General features: G+C 40.6%; 1 protein-coding gene across 4 annotated transcripts in view; it reads right to left on the bottom strand.

The window, feature by feature from the left end:
* The window catches only part of TEX264 (testis expressed 264, ER-phagy receptor), a 177,775-nt gene that overhangs the window by 104,330 nt on the left and 52,279 nt on the right, over nucleotides 1–21,166 (bottom strand). For all 4 annotated transcript variants that reach the window (XM_063121117.1, XM_063121118.1, XM_063121121.1 and 1 more), the window contains exon 3: nucleotides 20,811–21,032. In XM_063121117.1, the coding sequence (XP_062977187.1) occupies nucleotides 20,811–21,032 (222 nt within the window). The remainder of the gene's footprint in view (nucleotides 1–20,810; nucleotides 21,033–21,166) is intronic.

Raw genomic sequence — 21,166 nt, 5'->3', positions numbered from 1 at the left:
GTCAGTAGAATGCTGTTCACTGACTCTTTTCTAGCCTCACAGCCACCAGCCCAACACTCTCTATTCACCCTTGCTCTTTACGACTGCCACCATAAAACACTGTACCTTACCTCAGGTACCTCAAGAATCCAATCCAGCTTGTGGTTTCATTTGTCATATACCCACTTGTTTCAGATGTAACCCTGAAAACTCTACTCACTAATCTACAGTACACTAACTCCTCCCCATTCACTCCCCTCCACAAATAATAAAACACATTGATCCTACACTTTCTCTAGATCCTCTCACAGACCAGACTCTACTCTGGCCCACACACACTACTCTGTGCTAACTCCTCCCTCTCCCTGCTAATTGCCAATCCAGACCTTTGAACCACCAACCTATCAGCATTCACTTCACATTCATGTCACTTGTCACATTCATGCTCTTACAACCTAAAATAACAAGAATCAGGAAGACATTACAAATACTTACATAATATATAATTAGCTATAAATAGGAAAATATCATAGCTCTCTACAGCTCTAAAAGAAGGGATGTGGAGCAAAGCATCTGCATATTACTACAATGAATGGAGAGTAACATATGTCATTAGGTATTCCATGATGTAACGCAGGACCCAGGGTATTAAAGACTTGAGAACTTGTACCTTGAATTGAGCCAGAAGCAAACTGGTAGCAAGTGTATTTGCATTAAAACTACAGTGATTTGGCTAGAATTCAGAGAAGTCATAACACAAGCTACTTGATCCTATGCTAGCTGAAGCCTTTGAGCCAACTTCAAGAACAGACCAATCAAGAGTGTGTTACAGTAGTCTAAACTAAACAAGAGACTATCATTGCATCAACAAGGGAAGCAAGATATCGATACAGCAGCAACACTGTTAAAAAGTACTCTTTGAGATTAAGCCAATCCTCAAAAATGTACCTGGGTCAAAATGAATCACATACTGATTGCCAGTGTTGTTTGGTGAATCATAAAGTTGGAAAGGACCTCAACAGTCATGTAGTATAATCCCCCGCTGATGCAGGAAATCCACTGCTACAACATCCCTCATAGGTCACCATCCAGCTGGGTGTTTACCATTCAGTATGGTAACATTCAACTCCAGCAAGTAGCACATGATGAGTGACAACCATAAATATCCTAGTTTCTCCAATAACCAAAAGCATTCTATCTTATTAGGACAGATGCATATTTTCGTTCCGAACCATCTCCTATTACTACTTAGCCTTCAGCATGTCCCAAATAAGCAAATGTTGCTTAATCAAAACTACATTCCAGTAAGCACATTCATAGAAGGAAACATTCCCTGCCATAGTTTATCAAATATTTCAGCAAGCCATTGCAGCTTACACCACATCCTAGACATCCTTCAGAGATTGGGTTGCTACTGTTAAAAAACGCCAGCACTAACTTTTGCTGAAAATATGAAGAGTGATGGGATCTGACATGCAGCTGGGGGCTGCCAACCAATGTGCATCCTGTCGGCTAAAAGTCATTGAGGACTGGCTGTCAGTAAACGTCTGTGGAAATGTAAACGTCAGTGAAAATGGCAAGAAGGTTCATAGACAGTACTTCCCCAGACTATGTGCTTGATCTTTGTTCTGAGACAAAAGGAAACAAGTCCATTGTACAATCTCTGGAATGCAACTCCAAAGCATAAGATCAATGTCATCTATGCAACACAGTCAGCCTTCATACATTTCCTGACAGCTGTTCTAGCACAAGAGCTAGTCTTGCAAGAATACCAGCTTTATAGAAGGTTGGTGGGGGATCAATGCTGAAATCAAGGCCCAGTCATGAAAACAATCAGGTAGTCAGACTTCACATATAAGAAATTAACAGCTGTTAACATTACATTATATACTACATTAATTTTGTGATGAGGAGACATTCTCCTATACTGCAGAGATTCCAACATATGCTGTGTTTTTAACTGACCCCAGAATAGCTGTTTTAAATGGATATTGCTGTTTTTATGCTTTAAAATTTTTGTATATTTGTTTTTAATGTTCATTGTTTTTAACTTTTGTAAACTACCCAGAGAACTTTGGCTATGGGGTGATATATTAATTAATTAATTAATTAATTAATTAAATAAATAAATAAATAAATAAATAAAATACAGCTCTGAAGAAAAAATGTTAAGGCCCAACTGATGTTCTATTCACAGTGGGTACAATTCTGCTGAAGTTAACTACATTTTGGTCCAATTTAAACCAATGGCCATGTTTGGACCAAATCTGTTTTATTAGCAGGCAGTGGGAAACAAGCCAGGAAGTCCCATTTAACTGTAGTTTCCCATTATGTCCAAACTGGGAAACTATGAGTAATGGCTTCCAAACAAGCCAGGATATGGAAGCCAACTTACCATGTCTACACATTCTGGCTTGTTTCAAAGCCATTAACCATCATTTCCTAGTTTGGACATAATGGGAAAATATGGCCATGTTCAGAAGACACCTTAAACCACAGCTTTAACTACAGTGCTTAAGGCTTTTTGATTTAAGCATCGTGGTTAAAGCCTTGGTTTAAGGTGTCTTCTGAACAGGGCCTAAGTTTAACTGCTGTTTCCTGGCTTGTTTCCCTGTTTATGTAAAGACAGGGTTAGGGTTATAACTTCTCAGTTTAATAAACTGAGAAATTAATTAGTTACATGCACCCTCAAAGCGTACATATTGTTCATTTATCTCTCAGTTTATTAAAATGAGATTTTATAATCCTAATGCAGCCAATGGAATTTAAAAGTTCTTAACGTTAATAGGATTCTGCCTACAGTAAATAGAGTAGTATTACTGAAATCAAGAAAGTTACTCCATCAACATCTAAAGTGAGAGTAAAGAGGATTAGACCTCTAAAGCACAATTTATATTGATGGGTATTACACATGAAGCTCAGAACATAAGAGGCTGCCTAATACCAAATTACACCAATGGTCCATTTAGCACAGTATTGGTCTACACCTGGGTGGGAACCTTTTTTATGGTAAGGGCTGCATTCCCCTGAGGTAATTTGTTGGGGACTGCAAACCAGCAGTGGGTAGGGTTGGAGCCAGTAAAATAGTGGGCATGGCCACCCCTTCTCTCCGTGTGTGTGTGTGTGTGTGCGCGCGTGCGTGCGCGTGTGCATGCACACACTACCTTCTCTCTCTCTCTTTTGCTGTGATAGCCCCTTTCTCAAGTGTACTTCTCTCCCTCAAAATGCCATTAAATCCACAAAGGATATTCCAAAATCTTGTACTACTATTTCAGGCAGAGGATGTACTACCAATATAATTGGATTCTATACAATGAACTCCCCTAACTAGTTATTATATTGTAACTTTTATTCTAATCTAGAATAAGAAATTAGTTTTCCTTTTCAAGCACTTCAAATTAGAGATGCTTGACAAATTTAATTCCTGTTCGCAAATCATGTGAACATAACCCATTCGCAATCCAGAATGCACTCAGGTAAGAACACTTTTTTTGGAGAAATGTTAGCACATCGCTGAATTTGGGATTGCATTAAAAAAATGTATTTTCAAAAATACACATTTTCATGCTTTAGTCAATGGGATAAAAGTGCCCATTTGCCCATTTGAACAAGCTGAAAAAGAGGTTGAAAATGCAAATGAGCCACACAAACTTTGAAGTGATTTTCAAAAAATTGGGCAAGCTCAAAAATTGCTGGTCCTCCCATCCTTACTTAAAATATAGCAACAATGGCAGTGAAGGAGTGGGGTTAGGGACCATGCATTTCCCCCCACACCACCCCCGTGTTGACTTTCTATTTACATATGAGATCAACTGAGCCTCTGGTAGACATACCTGGGGGGATCTACACATCGTTGTGAAGTCACTTCCGTGCGCGGTTTTTTAATACGTACCTAAATGAAGCGCATCTTTCTTTACTGCCTCATGCACTTTTTCTTTCGTTTCGTTTCATTGGAGCGGTTCACACTCTTCTAAATTCCTGTCCCTTCTGTCGCAAGTGGGCGTTTCTTAGAGGCTGGCTTTGGTGGATGCTTGTGACGTTCTCCCTTGCTCCCCCCCTTTTTTAAATTCCTCAAATCCCAGAATTCCCTGTTTGGGTCGTTGTGATCGTTGTGGAGAAGATGGAGTCCATGGATAGCCAAACGGAATTAGTCAGCACCATGTCTGTTTCTATCAATTTACTTCTATGTGCTCTTCGAGCAGAGCAGTTGGCCACTCGACAGTTGGCGAAGTCTTCGTTGAAGTGTGCTTGGCAATGGAGCTAGTTCTTCTTCGTCGCACAGTCTATCTTGGCGATTTTCGGAAGGTAATTTTTTTTCTTCTAAGCTAAATTGGATGCACACGTGCGCATGTGTGACGAACGAACGAGTGTTATGTATATAGGAATTTTTTTTCCTTTGGCCCGTAGTTGGATGCACACGTGCACATGTGTGATGAACGCACTAGTGCTATGTATTGGACGGTTTTTTCTCCCTTTGGCCCGAAGTTGCCGGTACACGTGCGCATGTGAGACGAATGAACAAGTGTTTTGTATAGGAAAGTTTTTTTTTCTTTGGCCCGTAGTTGGATGCACACGTGCGCATGTGTGACGAACTGCTATGTGTTTCAATGTAAATATTCCTGTTGGTTTAAACATTGTCTTTTACTTTTTACTATAGGTAATGTACGGCTTTGCAGCTTTGGGATTTCGGGACTCCCATGGAGCCACAGATGGAACGCATATTGAAATTGTATCTCCTGTTAGGCAAGGCAGCGATTTCATAAATCGGAAAAACTATTATTCTATGATACTGCAGGGCACTACGGACCACACTGGCCGCTTCACCCATATTGAGGTGGGGTGGAGTGGCAGGAACCATGATGCACATGTATTCCGAAATTCATCCCTCTTTGAAGCAATGGATGCTGGAGTTTTTTGCCCCTCCAATGAGGTCTGGAGAATTGGGGACGTTGAAGTGCCGCCTTTCATTGTAGCTGATGGGGCTTATCCATTGCAGAAATGGCTTATGAAGCCCTATGGGGGTAACCTTGAGCCACCGCAAGCTCACTTCAATTACTGCCTTAGCCGTGCCCGGAACGTTGTCGAATGTGCCTTTGGGAGACTGAACAGCAGATGGAGGTGCCTCAGTGGTCGGCTGGAAGTGGCAGAGGAAAATGTTCCCTCAGTTAATACTGCTTGCGTAGTTTTGCACAACATCTGTGAAGCCAGAGGTTACGCAATCATTAACAGTGACGGACCATAAAACTGTGTAACACTTGCGACCGTAGGACAATCCAATAGGGAGTTGTGTAGGTAAAATTAAAGTGTACTATAATTGCAATGTTGTTGCTGTATATTCCTTCACTCTCTTCACGACTTTATGTTTTGTGTTACGTTGTTTCATATTGAATAAAAACCTTTTGTATTGGCATCTGTACTTCCCTTTTTAACCAGTAGCCTCCAAAAAAATGAAGTTTTGTTTAAAAAATTACTTTATTTAAATTAGTAATGTACATAAAGAAAAAATAGCACTTCTTGTTTAAAAATGTTTTATTACTTGAAACTAAAGACCATATTTTTGCAACTAAAAGACCAAGTTGTTTGTTCCTTTGAAATTGAAAATGACCGCAGTGTACACAAGCAGTTCTACTAAGAAGAAAGGCATGCAAAAAGTTTATAAGTAACCATTGGATTCCACATTAGAGTTAAATAAATTATGCCATGAGGCAGGGGGAAGAATACATTAAAAAGAGAACATGCATTCATCAGCAGACATAAAAACATCAAAATTAAAGGGTAATCTAAGGTGGGGTGGGGTGGGTTTGTGTGTGGAGGGGAGAAACTTAACATTATTTACATTCCAACATGCAGAAATGAAATGAGCTTGACCAGGCAGCAAAAGCAGTTCTGCTAAGAAAAATTCCGTGCAAAAGTACAGTTTTTGAAAAGGGGGGGAGGGGGACTGACGAAAGTATCTGTTCTTACTTTAAGAAATGAAATTGAAAATGACCGCAGTGTACACAAGCAGTTCTACTTAGAAGAAAGGCATGCAAAAGGTTTATAAGTAAGCATTGCATTCCACATTAGAGTTAAATAAATTATGCCATGAGACAGGAATACATTAAAAAGTGAACATGCATTCATCAGCAGACATAAAAACATCGGCATTTTCTTCTAAAGAAAAAAGTTAATGAGAACACAACTCCCCTCTCCTCGACCGCGGGAAAGGTGAAGAGTAAAGATGGATGCTGCTTTTCACGCCAGATTTGTGGGTTGGCTATAGACTTTAAGCACAATAGACGCTGCTATGTAAACAGATAAACCCTAACCAAACAAGCACATATGCGCATCCCTATTAACAACTAAAAAAAAATTAAAAAATGGGAAAGGCAAAAGAGGAAAGGAATGCGGAAAATTGAACCCACCCACATCCCCTCTCCTCAACCGCGGGAAAGGTGAAGAGTAAAGATGGATGCTGCTTTTTGCGCTAGATTTGTGGGTTGGCTATAGACTTTAAGCACAATAGACTCCGCTATGTAAACAGCAGATTAACCCTAACCGAACAAGCACATATGCGCATCCCTATTAACAACTAAAAAAAAATTAAAAATGGGAAAGGCAAAAGAGGAAAGGAATGAGGAAAATTGAACCCACCACACCTGTCCTCGCACGCGGGAAAGGTGATGATTAAAGATGGATGCTGCTGTTTGCACCGGAAATGGTATCGGAAGTCGAAAGGCAACAAAATAAGTCTAGGCGGAGCAGGGCGGGGAGGAAACAGTGAATAATTGTTACACACGTTGGAAGAAGGAACATATTAAATTGACTTAAGACGGAGTAAATAACAGCACTCAAAAGCCAGGAAACTGCGATTTGAAAGTAAGCCTGTGTGTCTCGATGAGCTTCAGGGCGCACTCGACGCACGCAAGCGACTTCGCAATGACGTGTAGATCTGGCCCTGGAGCATCAAGCCTGGAGGAAGTGTGTAGTCCGCACCTTTTGAGCACACTCCAGGCTGGGCTATAAAATTACAACCACCATCTGATGGTTTGTGCATTTTGCATGAGAATTGTGAGGGCTGCCTTCCTATTTTTTGCCTCTGTATTAACCTGCATTGAGAAGGAGCTTTGGATTATGGTAGCACTTTGTATCCTGTATTAACTGGTTATATCTCATTTTTTGTCTTGGCTTCTGCTGGCTCTAGGGTGGATTGGTGTTCCTTATTGGTATATCCAAATGTTTTAATATATTTCCTCATGGAGCAGGATGTGAGTGTATATTTTTTAATAAAATATGGGTTGTATTTTATTATCCCCTTGTTGACTGTTGATATATTGAATTTTGTATTTCTTAATTGAATTGGTGTTTTGAAATCTTGAACTGAAAGTTCATTTAGGGCACAATCCTATGCATGAGTAGACAGAAAAAATCCTACAATTTTCAGCATTCCCCAGCCAGCCAGCCCAGAGCTGAGCCAGCCAGATTTCAAATAAATATCCATGCAGGGATCTCCAGCATTTGGCTATAGTGTCTTGCTACTGTCATCAGGTGAGTTATGAGGCACTTTTGGAAAAGATCTAGTGCTGTCATATATTGACAGGAGGGCAATTTTAGGGTTGAGTGGAATAGTTTGGTTAGCGATGAGTGGGCAATCCCACCACATGTGGAAGTAAGAACCAATGTTACTACAGTACCCCAATTCTTCCAGCACAATACTGAAATGGTGTTGATAATTTTACTGAGAAGTTTTATTTTATTTATTTATCTTATTTATTACATTTTTATACCGCCCAATTGCCGAAGCTCTCTGGGCGGTTCACAAAAATTAAAACCATAATAAAACAACCAACAGGTTAAAAACACAAATACAAAATACAGTATAAAAAGTTGTGGATACATATACCATTAGTGGATAACCTTGAGAGCATTCTCTTGGACTTGTGCAGAAGTTGTTTTAAAGGGTGTTTTGTCCCAGATTTTATTCCACAGAGTTTCATCAATTGCCTCTCCTAGATCTCTTTTCCCATCGGGCTTTAAGTGAGTTTAAGGGTGTTAATGAGGCAGAAATTATAGCTTTGTAAATCTGGGAAATTAGCCTCTTACCCAGAGGATTACAAGTATATTTTGAATTTTCAAAATGGTTAAAGTATAAGTAGCTTGTTTATTTACAAGCTACTTATACTCATAGAGTTTGGTTGCTCTGTGAGATGAATAACTTGATGAATAGTAATCCAGATGTAATCTAAACCTTGTAATTGTGCCTGGAGTTCTGGACTAGTAAGTGATTTGGGGGCTTTATAAAAGTCTCTGATCCAGTATAACCCCTTCATTTCCCAGCTCCCCAAAATATGTCATCTATCTTTATTATAGAAAGATGGATGGAAAAGTAAGGGTGTTATTGGTGAAACTGGGGGGGCATAGCTTGCTAGCCCATTGTTTCCATATTATGACATCTAACACTAAAAAAAGGTGTAAAGTTGTTGGATCCTGGACCTTTCTTAGATATTGGAAGGGTAGGCCACGTGAGGCTGCACGGTTCCCTTCATATTCCATATTTAGCCGTGTCACTTTTTCAGAGTCTTGTGTTATTAGCATCACATTGTGTAGATTTGCCGCTTCGTGATGCCATTTCAAATTTGGTATCGCCATGCCTCTTTGTGTGCTAGGTCTGTACAAAGTATTTTGAGGTAGATGAGGTATCTTGCTTAAATGAATGAATTTATATAGCATCGTCTGCTATTGTTTTAGTTTTGATTCTGCAATACTTATGGGAATAACCCAAAACAGATAAAGGAGGCATAGTAGTAGCATCATTTTTACTGCCACAACACAGCCCAGCCAAGACAACATTGCAGCAAACCCTGCTGCTTAACCACAACATGAATGCATTAAGGTTAATGCATTCCCTTAACCATGTTGTGGTTAAGCAGCAGAGTTTAGCGTGTTGTCTGAACCAGGCTACCACCTTAGTCCAGGATTTAAGTTTCTGAACTGTTTTTGAGATAAGTGGTAAGAAGTTAGGCTTTTCTAGTTTGGTATTTTGGGATGATCACTCTCAAGTATCAGAAATGTGAGCTCACAGATCTCTTTTATCAAGGATAGACTCTGATTCTCTTTCTCTTTTAATTCTGCTCCACTCGCTGATGAATAGGCCCCTAGTCGCTGCTTTTAAAGTTTCCCAGATTATTCCTGGGGTATGGGCTCCAGTGTTGTTAATTGCAAGAAAATCTGGGATTTCTTTTTTCATTTTGTCTAATGTTAGCTTGTTTTGAGCCAGCCAAGGCTCAAAAGCTGGAGATTATGAAGGCCTAGTTCCCCAATATAGGGATGCCCGGACTAAGGTGATCTGAGACTCCTATTCTCTCAACCTTAGATGTCAAGGCGTGATCTGAGACTCCTAATGTCTCAATCTCTGAGGGATGGACCAAGGATGTCCACTCCTCTGAGACCAGAATATAGTCCAGTCTTGAATAGACCCACTGACGAGGTAAGTAATATGAATAATTGTGCTTATGGGGATGAACTGTCCACCATGCATCATATAAAGAATTTTTTAAAAGAATCTTATATAGTAGGGTTTTAAAAGAGGGAAAGCAAGTCAGTCTTTGACCAGTCATTGTAGTTTTACTTTTGTCAAAGTAATCACTAAGGACTAAGTTGAGGTTCCCACCCAGGAGGACACTGCCTTGCTTAAAGGTGTCTAAAAGTGTTAAAGTTTCATTTAAAAAGGCTTCCTTTGGTGAGTTTGAGCCATAGAGCGATCCTATGGACATCCAAGAGTTACCAGCAGTGCCTTTAATGAATAAATACCGGCTGTCTGGCTCAGACAGAATTTCTTTGACTTCTAAACCTAATTTATTTGACATCCAGACAGCAACACCCCTTCGTTTTGATGTTCCTTGAGAGAAAAACCATTGTCCCCCTGCAGAGGGCAAAGGAGCAGGGTGTCGAGATACTCCTTTTTTGCTTCGGTGGGTTTCCTGGATCAGAATTACATCCAGGTAATTCTCATTCATACTCATTCATTCATTTATTATGTTCTTATGCCATCCTATAGTCAAAGTTCACAAAAATGAAAAATCATTAAAATACATTATAAAAACTATAAAGGACATAAAACAGCACACACAACAACAAATACCAGACAATTTAAAACAATCGGCCAGAGACAATCTAGGAACCGATCAAGAAACTTGTTATTTGCTACCAAATGCCTGAGAGAAGAAGGCAGTTTTAACCTGGCAGGCTTCATCAGGGAGTTCATTCCACAAATGGGAGGCCACCACAGAGAAGGCCTTCTCCCTTGTTGCCACTCTCCAAACCTCCATTGGAGGAGGCTCCGGAAGAGCGCCTTGGTTGCAGAGTGTAGTGTATGGGTTGGTTCATGCCAATTTTGCATGACAGGCTACTGCTATCAAGCATAACTGTCAGGACTGTGGTACTGCTTCATAAGGCCTGCCGTGCTGAATCAGACCAAAGACCTATCTAGTCCAGCATCCTATTCTCACAGTGGCCAACTGAAGGAAGCTCACAAGCAGGACATGAGGACAATAGCACCCCCACTCATGTCCCCCAGCAACTCCCATTGAGTGACAGGCTGGTTCTGATACTGGAGATAATATATAACCATCATGACTAGTAGCCATTGATACCCTCAATCTCTATTCACTTGTCAAAACCACTTTAAAGCTGTTAAAGTTGGTGGCAACAACTTGCACAACTTGTATATTTGTAAATCAGCACAAATATTACAAAATGCCAATAAGACTCCAATGACCTCCTTTCAAAGGAGAAGGAAACCTGAAAATTGCTGTACCCCTGGGACTTATCACTGAGCATAATACTATTATATTAATTACACATATATAGCGTTATTTAGCGAGAATTAAATTAAGACCCTTAAATATCAAGATCAGACATAAATGTCAGGTTGTTTAGTGGAAGCTTCCCCTTGTTTTAACATTCATATTTAATTATGTACAAGCAAATTTTCAAGGTAGAAGAGAATTTCTAACTGAATGTATTACATGTGCACCAGCATAGCACAAAAGTTCTTTATTACATGTGATTCAATAAAACTGTCGCTACACCAATATGACACATTCCTATATTCATAACAATTCTGGAAAAATTCATACAATCTCCCAAAACAACTGACATTTTAAAGTTTCAGTACAGCCACAAACATCATACACTGATGTGCTTCAAATGTCATTAAATTTGGTGAAGAATATTTGTAGTTTATCTCATTGAAATCTCAATTGTTGTATCTCAAACAATTAGAGGGAAGTCTCAAAACTGGATTAGTATTCATCTCAAAGGTCAAATTAAATCACAACAGGATCCAAATATGCTAAACCACCCAATACTTCTCCAAAGGGGGGGGGAATCACTGGATTAACATTTTACATCTCAAACTCTGTTGAACTATTTGACTCCATTGCAAATGGAGCAAAATTACAAGATCTTATAGGTTCTGGCCTCTGTGTTTGATTTCCTAATGTGCCAGTGCCAGGAATACTTCCTCTACTGGTGTGGCAAAGCAGCCTTTTGAGAAATACCAACACAGAAAGGTGCTTCACATGCCTGACATGGTCTATATTCTAAAGTTAAGAAAGGCTTCTATGATATAGGTCCAGGGGCCTATATCAACCCACCCACCCAGACAACCCATGAGTTGCACTCCATGAAGCACCAGAAACCACCCACCTGCAAACCGCTAAGGAAGCCTAAAGCAGTCGATTTTTGTTGTTTTCAGCGAGATTTGGCTGTTTTAGGCTTCTGTATTGGTAGAAAACTGCTGTAGAAGCCTAAAAAGGCCAAATCTTGCTTGAATTCAAGGTAGATTTGGCTACCTTGGGCTTGGTTAGCTATCTGTTGGCAAATGGTGATGTTTTTTCCACCACATGCACGTTTCAGATGTGGCCGCAACAGGGGGCAACAAGGCCCACATGCTGCCCTCCCATGCTATAGATTGTGTTAGGCATGTACAGAGGCTTCCTCTGTTAACATGATGCCAAGACCTCCTGCGCTATTCTGGTGTACAACACTTATGAACATGTATGGTGCAACTTGAAATATCAGGCATGCCTTCGAGGTTTGCATCATAGTTCACTAGTTTCTGTCAAATCCAAGTGCTGTTGTTTTGTTTTGTTTTTCTGATTTGGTAGAACTTCAAGTTTGGTACTAAATTCTGTTTAAAATCCCTACAGCAGAACTGAGTGAAGCCCTTCATAACTTTGGCATGAGGAAAAGTACTGCATGGTTCCCAAGATTTAGGCGTTTTGTTAATCCCTGCAATAAAAAGGCCAAACTGAAGTTATTTTGATTATGGAGAGTAAAATAAAAAACACCTGCCCAGCAAGATGTGGCTTGTAACTATGGCATCCACAGCAAAGAGCACTGACAGATGGACTTCTCAGCTAGAAAGCAATTAAAACACCTCACAAGCTGTCCAGTGTGCCACAGGACAGAAATCACAGAGCCATAAAGGCCTTCCAGTGAAGAGCTTGGGGTTTTTGTTTTGCTTTGTGGAGACATTCACACAGACTGCACATGTGTGCACAGGTAGTCACACTGAGACTGCAACAGAGGGATAATTAAACTTAGAACATGAGTAAATGCTCCCTGAAATGGCAGGTTACTGTTTAATAACCTGCTAAAAATATCATTAAAATGCTCATCTTGGGAGAGCATCTTTAGAGGAGTTTCATTTGCAGTCCATTTTGAGAATTTGGCAGCTAGGAAATGAGACCTGGCTTCTGGAACTGACAGGATCCAAGTATTTGGCAAACATTTTCTCCTACTTTCATTCCATACACCAGAACAGTGGTGCTTCTGTTTGAAGTTCTACCAAACTTGAAGTTCTACCAGTGGAGTCAACACTTTACTTTAACAAATACATAAAAGAGATAAAGCAATGTCTTTCTCCACAATCATATGACTGTCTCTTGGTCTACACATCTGACTCCCTTTTTGTCCTGAACGATTTCATAGCCTGAGCAAGAGAGCTACTGTCAGGAAATGTATGTTTGAGGGATCTGTGACCTTTCACAACCCTAAGATGTCCCTTCCCCTTATGTAACTAGCAAGAAAAACTAGCAAGGTTTCTAACTATGCAGGCTTCAGGGCCTTATTTACATCACAGTAAACCAATGCTCACTCTCTTCCTATGCCTCTTTGTATGATTACAAATCCCAAGCTCCAACTCATAAATGGATGCTGTGCTTACCTTGCTGCTAATACAAAAGGGTTGCCTAGCAACCCACTGACCCATAGTTCAGTCTAAGCTACTTACCTCTTTGTGGCCTAAGGCAGGCTCTGCAGTAATCGAAGAACCACTTGCCGTACAGCATTTGAAGGGTTCAAGTGTACAGGTGAAGTACATGCCAAGCACAAATGTGGACACCTATGCTAAAAAGAGTGAGCAGTGCAGAACTAAGAGACTCACTGTGGATGCTGCAAGGTATGTGAAAAAGCAAACCAATTAAAGTGAGCAGCAGAGAACCAAGATGCTCGAAATGGATGCTGCAAGATATGAAAAAACAGTCAGAGATGAAAGTAAACAGTAGAGAACATTTTTACTCACATTCCCATCATTTGTTGGGCTTCATGCTAGAGAATAAATATCGCTAAAATTATCAAAGGAAACTGGACATCAGTATTCATAGGTTCCATTCTGGCTCTGTCATTGGGCTTCAGTGCGTGTCCACAGATAGGCTAAGTCAGTTTCCTCTCATATGAATTGTGTTTATTTGATTTTTATCTTACTTTTTCTGAAAGGCTCAGGGCAGGTTATAACATGTTTATGATCAAAAAATAAAAACAGATTCCAAAAAAATATAAACTGTAAACAAACAAGTCTCACAAAAGCCAGACCTTATTAAAACCTCAACCAATTCCTCCCACCTCCCTTCCCAATTGCAACATAAAGGCAGTTGCTAAAAGCTAACAAAAATAGAAGTGTTTTATAATTTGTTTGGAAAAATCTCTGGGTTGGGCTTTGATGAATCTCCAAGGATACGCACATACACAGAATATGAAGGAGCCGCCACCAGCCATCCCTAGAGATTTTAAAGGGACACAAGGGAAGAAGTAATCTTTTAGGTATGCAGTGCTGAAAAGATTCTTCAACAAACTCTCACCAGGTTCTTCAGGTATGTCATCAGTACCTTATAATCAGGAATATCAAAGCCCATTGAAAGACCCAATGGACTCAATAGGGCATAATTTACTCTGTCCTTTCCAAGGCACAAAATGTTGATCAGAGCAAGAGTAGCAATCACAAAGTGGTGCCTGGGCCAAATGTCAAGGAGGCAATTTTGCCGAAAATTCAGAGCATTCAGGCATGCCTGACATTATAATGGCCACCACAACAGGAGGATGGAATGGGGCAGCAACTGGGAAGGACATCATTAACAAGATTTGGATATGCTTCCATTGGTGCCACACAACTGGAGCAAATGGGCCCAGATTTGAGCTTCTTAGGTACCTTAGCCTTCCGAATGTAGATGTCGCTAACCACAGCTTCTCCAGGGATTTCACATTTTATGGTCCAAGTGCACTTTAATAACTAGTTGCAATTCAACTATTTTATATTGCTGCCGTCTGGTGAATGTATTGTTTTATTTATTGCTGCTTTTTATAGAGACATACTTCTGCAGTTTTGTTTATGTTTCTCTATTGTTGTCATTACACACACACACTCATAAATTGACATCTAATCTAAGCTAATCAGGGGTATGATTACCTCTTCCCTGTAACACACGAGTTCGTAGGTACACTTCTTTTTCACCATCTATACGGCAAAGATACATGCATTGAATCTGGCTCCCTGATATATATTTCCAGTAGTGTTCCCACTCTGCAAAATATTTTGCACAGCTGTCTCACTTGCTATAGGGTTAAACTGGATACGTGCTAAATTTTTAATGTGAACCCACTGCTATTCCAACATCAATACAACAGTTAGTAAAGTCTGATCATTCAAGAACTGCTAAATTAGTTTTGTTGGCTATTTAGCCATTGAATTCAAGCAGCTGAGCTTCCATATGAACACGAGTTCTACCACATCCAGATCTGAAGAAAATCCATTAACTTCTTTTTTAGCAAGGGAAAAGGGTTACATACACTATTTTTTTTAAAAAAAAAAAAAACTTTGCCTACATACTGTGAAGCAAACATGAAGACTCAGAAACACATGAACTACAAAAAGTCAGCACATGTGCTGCAATAAACACCCAGGGGATCAGACTTATATTATAACCAACTCAGAACTCTAATCTTTTGAAGAAACTCAAGTAGTGGATTTGGGCTCCCATATGGAATTTTGCTAGCAGATGTGAGCTGTCATATCAATGAAAGGCTTGCAGACTCTTTCCCCTGGATTTCTCAATATTTGTGGCTCATCCCAACATAAATATATGTGGCTATCAGAATGTGGCCTTTCTGGTTTTATTTATTTGAATATGTTAAGGAAACAGAGCATCACAATGGTCTGACCTTTACTATCTGAGGAATGGTAATCCTATTTGTTTGGTGAAGCATTTAGGAAAGGACAGATACTTAGAGATTCATGGAAGCAGCTGCATTCCGAAACTCTTTACAGCTTACTAGATCTGCAGAATAGCAACTGACTTCAGCAGTTGACCAGTAGCGCCAGTAATCTTATCTCACTGCTTCAGTGCTACAGAGCTCCCTGCTTATAGGGCACCCATAATAAACGAAACAAGCAAGAAGAGTACTAGATGTGGCTGTAATAGAGTCCTCCAAACAGAATTCAAGGATGGTTTATTTAATTTATTGGACACCTTTCTCTTAAAAAAGACCCAAGATGACTTAAAACAAAATTATTAAAAACATGCAAAACAGAAAGGAATGCCATTATACAGTGCCTTTAAAACAGCAGCAGCTGTTTTATGTTCTGGTTTTATGTTGCCTAAAATGTAATCCTTAGTTAATACGCTTTGTTTCCAAGCATGATGTAACCCATCACATGCCCTCAAGACAGAAAAGGAGTAAAAAATATTAACAAATGAAGGCTCTTGGAATTATGAGGCCCACAAGGGAATGAAAATATGCCCCCAAAATCCGTCCACAAGTCACACTGTAGAACACCAACAATTTTCCTGCTCTGTTCTAACTTTCCCCTCAGAGAGTCAGTTCTGACAATACAACAATGGCCAATAGGGGAAGCGGGGCGAAGGGAGGGGGAGAGAATCCTTCAGCACTCTATACACATGAGCAGTATAACATGAGAACCACAAACTCACAACAGATTGTGGATCCACCCCATTTACAAAACTAAATAAATGAACTGTACTGCAATTTTTCCAGAATGCGAGAAGCCATGGCCAAATGTGAGTTTATACCTCCCATGTTATAAGACTATTCATATGAGTAGTGTTTTAGCACAGGCCTAGCATAACATAACTTCCATTTTGTCCAATAATTGCCTTTTGATGTTAAGCCCACCATTGCTCCCTTCTCTAACTCTCTCTTTTTCCTAAATTTGTCTCTCAACCTGCCTCTTAATGAAGTCTTCTTGTGCATTTTTTTCTAAGGCTGAATTCAGATAGGCATCGTTTCTCATTGTGTGGGGATTTTTGCAGTCACTGGCTGATGAGAATCAATTGGTCTATGGAGAAAAAAATCCAGTGCACAATGCAACTCCACAACCTCCATGTTTTGAGCTGTAACAATTTAGCTTGCTGAAATTATGCTAGACATATACTGCAATCCTAGCAATAGACAAGTTTCACAGGAAAACCACTACACAGTGTCTCTGAAAGAGCAGGCATGGTAACAACAACTATGTATATATTGCTTAGTATTCAAAGGCATGAAGAGATTGGAAAACAGCAGAAACCTGTGTCACGTACTAAGGCCTTTGGCATGGGTAGAAAGGAAGGAAGGCAAGCTGAGGACCAGTAATCTGATGGTGTCTTGCACAGACCAAGGGAAGACAGCAGCTCTAGGAGCTTTTTACCAGCCAATTGGAACCACATTGGCCCTCTGCTGTCATCCGACTTCCCAGGCCAGGAGGATTATAAAGTTAAGTATGAATACTGTAGCTGGAACTATCTGTAATTCTCTCCTTTGATCAGCAGCCCCTATAACATGAGGGAGCAAGTGTCTGATCCGCAAGCCTCCTGGTGCTACCTGCACCCATCTGGAGGTCCTTTCCTAAACTTTCAGTCCTGTCATTTGTATTATATTCAACCACTTCAGTCCTTCTACTCGCTTAGTTTTTTCTTTTTTTTATCCTCCATTCTTTGTCATTAAGTCCTATATTTTTGCTATATGTTTTCTCCCAAACCTCTCATCTCTTTCTCATGCCAATTTCTTCTCACTACTCATATACTGCTGCCCTTGGTCATCATCATCACCTTTCTCCATCATTCCACCTTGACTTTCTCTTTTTCTTTTGTCTGTTTTTCCATCTCTTTCCATTTTCAAAGGGCTTGCTAAGTTGCTTCTCCTGGAAGAGAGCTAATCCATTTCAACCAAATCTTTCTCTCTCTCTCAAAAAAAAAAAAAAAGCAACCAGAGCCTGCATTTCATTTGCAACATGGGGACCCTTTGAAGATATGTCTTTCTTATAAACCCTTTTGCCTCCTCTGTGGATCCCGCAGGGACAAAGAAGCAGAAAGGGGGTCTCCTTCGCTCAGCTCGCCTGACCTACGAGTCTCATTAAGAGAATCTTTTCAAACCAGACACTGCAAAAATGTCTTGCTCGCGCCTCGGTTGCTTGGGGGAGGTGGAGGGGAGCTATTTGGAGAAGCTGTCTCCATGGCAACACATATTCCCATCAGAAAATGTGCACAGGTCACCTGTTTCTGTGAAAGTTTCTCTCTTGTTTTCTTTCCTTGCCTCTCCAACAGGTGCCAGGGGAGCAGATGCTGTTTGCCACACCAGCCAGGAGATGCAAGAACATCTCCGATTCAGGAGCAATGTCTCAGGAAGGCTGACCTCCCTCAGTCTCGGAAGTCTGAAAGTGTCTGCTCTGGCATGTGAACAGGAATGAAACGAGAGTTCCCAGAGGTCCACATTGCGGGAGGGAAACAAGAATTTGACACTTCCAAGGGCTCTGGTGCAAACCTGGACGAAATGACAAGTTTAAAGGGGCTGACTAGTGACAAGGCTGGTCTCTAGTTGGCATTCATGTCAAACTGCCACACATTTTCAAAAGCAGATGATGGATAAGGGAAGCAGAGAGAGTTTCCAGCCAGGAATGAGATACATTGGCAGAACTGGCTTTGCAAGGAAAAGAGAACTGCAAGTTGCAGTTGGACAGTTTCTCCAAAATGACTTTCCTACTCTTCGCCCTAGGAACAGAGGCATGAAAACCAGTAGGGAAGTTTGTTCTTGCTTATATATATTTATATAGCTCTAGTCACTGTAAAAATCAACTTTCCATCTCTAAAAAGAACCAAAGCATTTTTACGAAAAGTAAATGGCACCGCACATGTTACAGTGTCCCTGCGGTACAAGTTTTCCACTGTGCCCTACTACTGTATCTGCAAGAAAATTAAGTCAACACAGAACTAGAGGCAGACTCACACTGTTAGGATACAGTGATAAATACCCAGCAAGAAAAATAAAAGGGAAGCAAGTGAGTAGGCAAGTAGGCCCTAATTACCATAAAAGGAGGTCTTAAAAGGACTGGAAATAGATCTCAAAAGAAAAGAAGAAGCCCAGGCCTAGGAGCTCATGCTATCCTCTCCTGAAGAGAACACCAATGGAAGTGCAGTGGGGGTGCTTTATCAGTCTCTGGCCACAGGAATGAACTGGATGAGGGTCAACAAAATGAACATGACAGAAGTACTGTTATAGTGAATGATTCATCTGTCTGGGTGAGTGATGTTCAACTTATGGAAAAAGTTGCACTCAGCTTAAAAGATCAAGTTCATAGCTTGGGGTTGCTGAAAGATCCATCTTTGTCGTTAGAGGCACAAGTGTCCTCTGTGGCATGGAGCGTCTTTTACTAACTATGGCCCTACCTGGATAGAGATAGCGCGACCTCAATAATCCATGCCCTAGTAACCTCCCACTTTGATTACTATGATGCGTTGTACGTGGGGTGTCCTTGAAAGTTCAGTTAATACAAAATATGGCAGCCAGGGCACTGACTAAAACTAGGCATTATGTTCATATTATGCCAATATTGTATCATCTTCAGTTGTTCCCAGTTCATTTACAGGCCCAACTGAAAAAGCTGGTATTAATTTATAAAGCCGTTCACAGTTTGGGGACACAGTGTCTTTTCCTACCTCAGCCCTGAAATCAAGATCAGAAGCCCTGCTCCAAGTGTTCTCACATGCTGATGTACAGCAGGTGGCTACTTGGGAGCAGATCTTTTTCAGTTAGTGACCCCTGAAGTTACAGAATATCCTCCCCAGATTGGTTTGCCTGGTACCAACTTCGTTATCTTTCTGGCACCAGGCAAATATTTTTTCAATCTTTCAGGTCTTTTAACCCACTTATATTTCTGCTAGTTTTGATTTGTTTTCCCTTTGTGCCTCATTTAGCTGTATTTTATTCATTGTTTTATGTTCTGGTTTAATTTATTGGATTGTACATTACCCTGAGAGCTATTAACTATAAGGCAACTAATACATTTTTGGAAATAAATAAAGTAACTTATAAGTTTGGGCAAGCAAGTGCCTGGGATTTTCCAGCTCTGGTCTTTCCTTCAGGAAATTATTCAAAGGTGAGGGAGGAAACAACAACCCTAAAACAACAAATAGTTCTTCAATCATTAATTTCTGCTCCATTTATTTGCGTCTTGCTTGGGTAAGAACTGCAACTGTCAGATCCACATGCATACAGTCACGTATCTACCTTACTCTATCTTTCCCACATATATCATTTCAAATATCTGTGTTTCGCCTCCACTTCTGTCAAATGGGGGAAATGCCCACTCCTCTTCAAGATTTACTGATGGAGACGTCAAATGATAAACAACTGCTTAGAAAACCTAAAATTGATTAACCGTCTACTTTGTCCCACAGCCTGGCTACGCAACATCAGTCTCAACTATGCCCATCCTGAGCTGTCCCACAGAAACTCTGTGATTAAAATTCGCAAGCAAGTCTCCAGTGTCAGATTCCCAAGGGAGGAACATGCACAAAACAATCATAAGTTTGGTGAACATCTGCCTGTGATTCCTGTCTTCCTTGGTTGAAACAGGAGAATTTCAGCTTAGAACAAGTCTCTGTTCTTCATTCAGATTGAAAAGCACAAGCACCAAGGATTTTGGATTTATTGTTTTAAACCAGGAAGGCAGCTCTCATTAAAAAGCTACCAGGTGTTCCCAGTGCAATCCGTAGCTCTCTTTTGAGCTTTAATGTTTTCGTTGCTTGCGTGACAGATGCACTCTCCAGGACCTTTCCTAGAGCATCAAAATGTCATCTCTGCACCATAAAGCGAGCATACATTTCGTTGCTTTCCTTCCTCTCCACCATCCATGTTATCAGCACACAAGGCTTGTGCATTTACCCACAGTTAGGACAAAGAAAGCAAGTGTTCAAATGTTGTAAATACACCCTGCTGTCCCTTGAACCCAGGGGTATTGCCTGTCATCACCACTCCAGGGTAGCATGCCCAGGAGACAATGGAGCTACCAGCACAGGAAGACAGCAGAGTTCAACAATAGTCTCCAAATGTCTGCCATCTCAGACATGTGCTTCAAACCAGCCAAGCTGACAGACACAGGTCATGGAGCAACTTCCAATCAGGCCTCCACCACTGCATGCAAACTGCGTCAGTGACTACCATCTGCACAAAGTCAAGAGGAGAGGACTTTAACCAGCCGGCTTAAAACTGAAGACATGCTATATAGGATCACTTACCTTGATGTATGTGTCAAGGCATGTGTGGACACGATTCACTGCCAGATGGATGGACAGCGGAGTCGTGTAGGGGAAGGTTGCCATGACTACATGGCTTGGGGTTGGGAAGTTGATAATCTTGAAACCAAACTTCAGGAACATGCGCACCACTTCCTCAGATGGTTTCTGTTCTCCTTCACTCAGGATACTACCCACAGCATAGCGGCATTTCTCTGGATCTATCTATGGAAACAAGAAAGGGCAGGCATTAGAAGACAAAAAGCTTCAAGGGTCCCAGAATGCTATCTTTCCAATAATGAGATAATACTGGCACTGCAATTCAATGGCATTACAGACACCTTAAACCAGTGGTTTTC

Source organism: Elgaria multicarinata, chromosome 3, assembly GCF_023053635.1.
Source record: "Elgaria multicarinata webbii isolate HBS135686 ecotype San Diego chromosome 3, rElgMul1.1.pri, whole genome shotgun sequence".
NCBI lineage: Eukaryota > Metazoa > Chordata > Lepidosauria > Squamata > Anguidae > Elgaria > Elgaria multicarinata.
The sequence above is the reverse complement of the archived record's forward strand: the minus strand, read 5'-3'. Positions and strand labels throughout refer to the sequence as shown.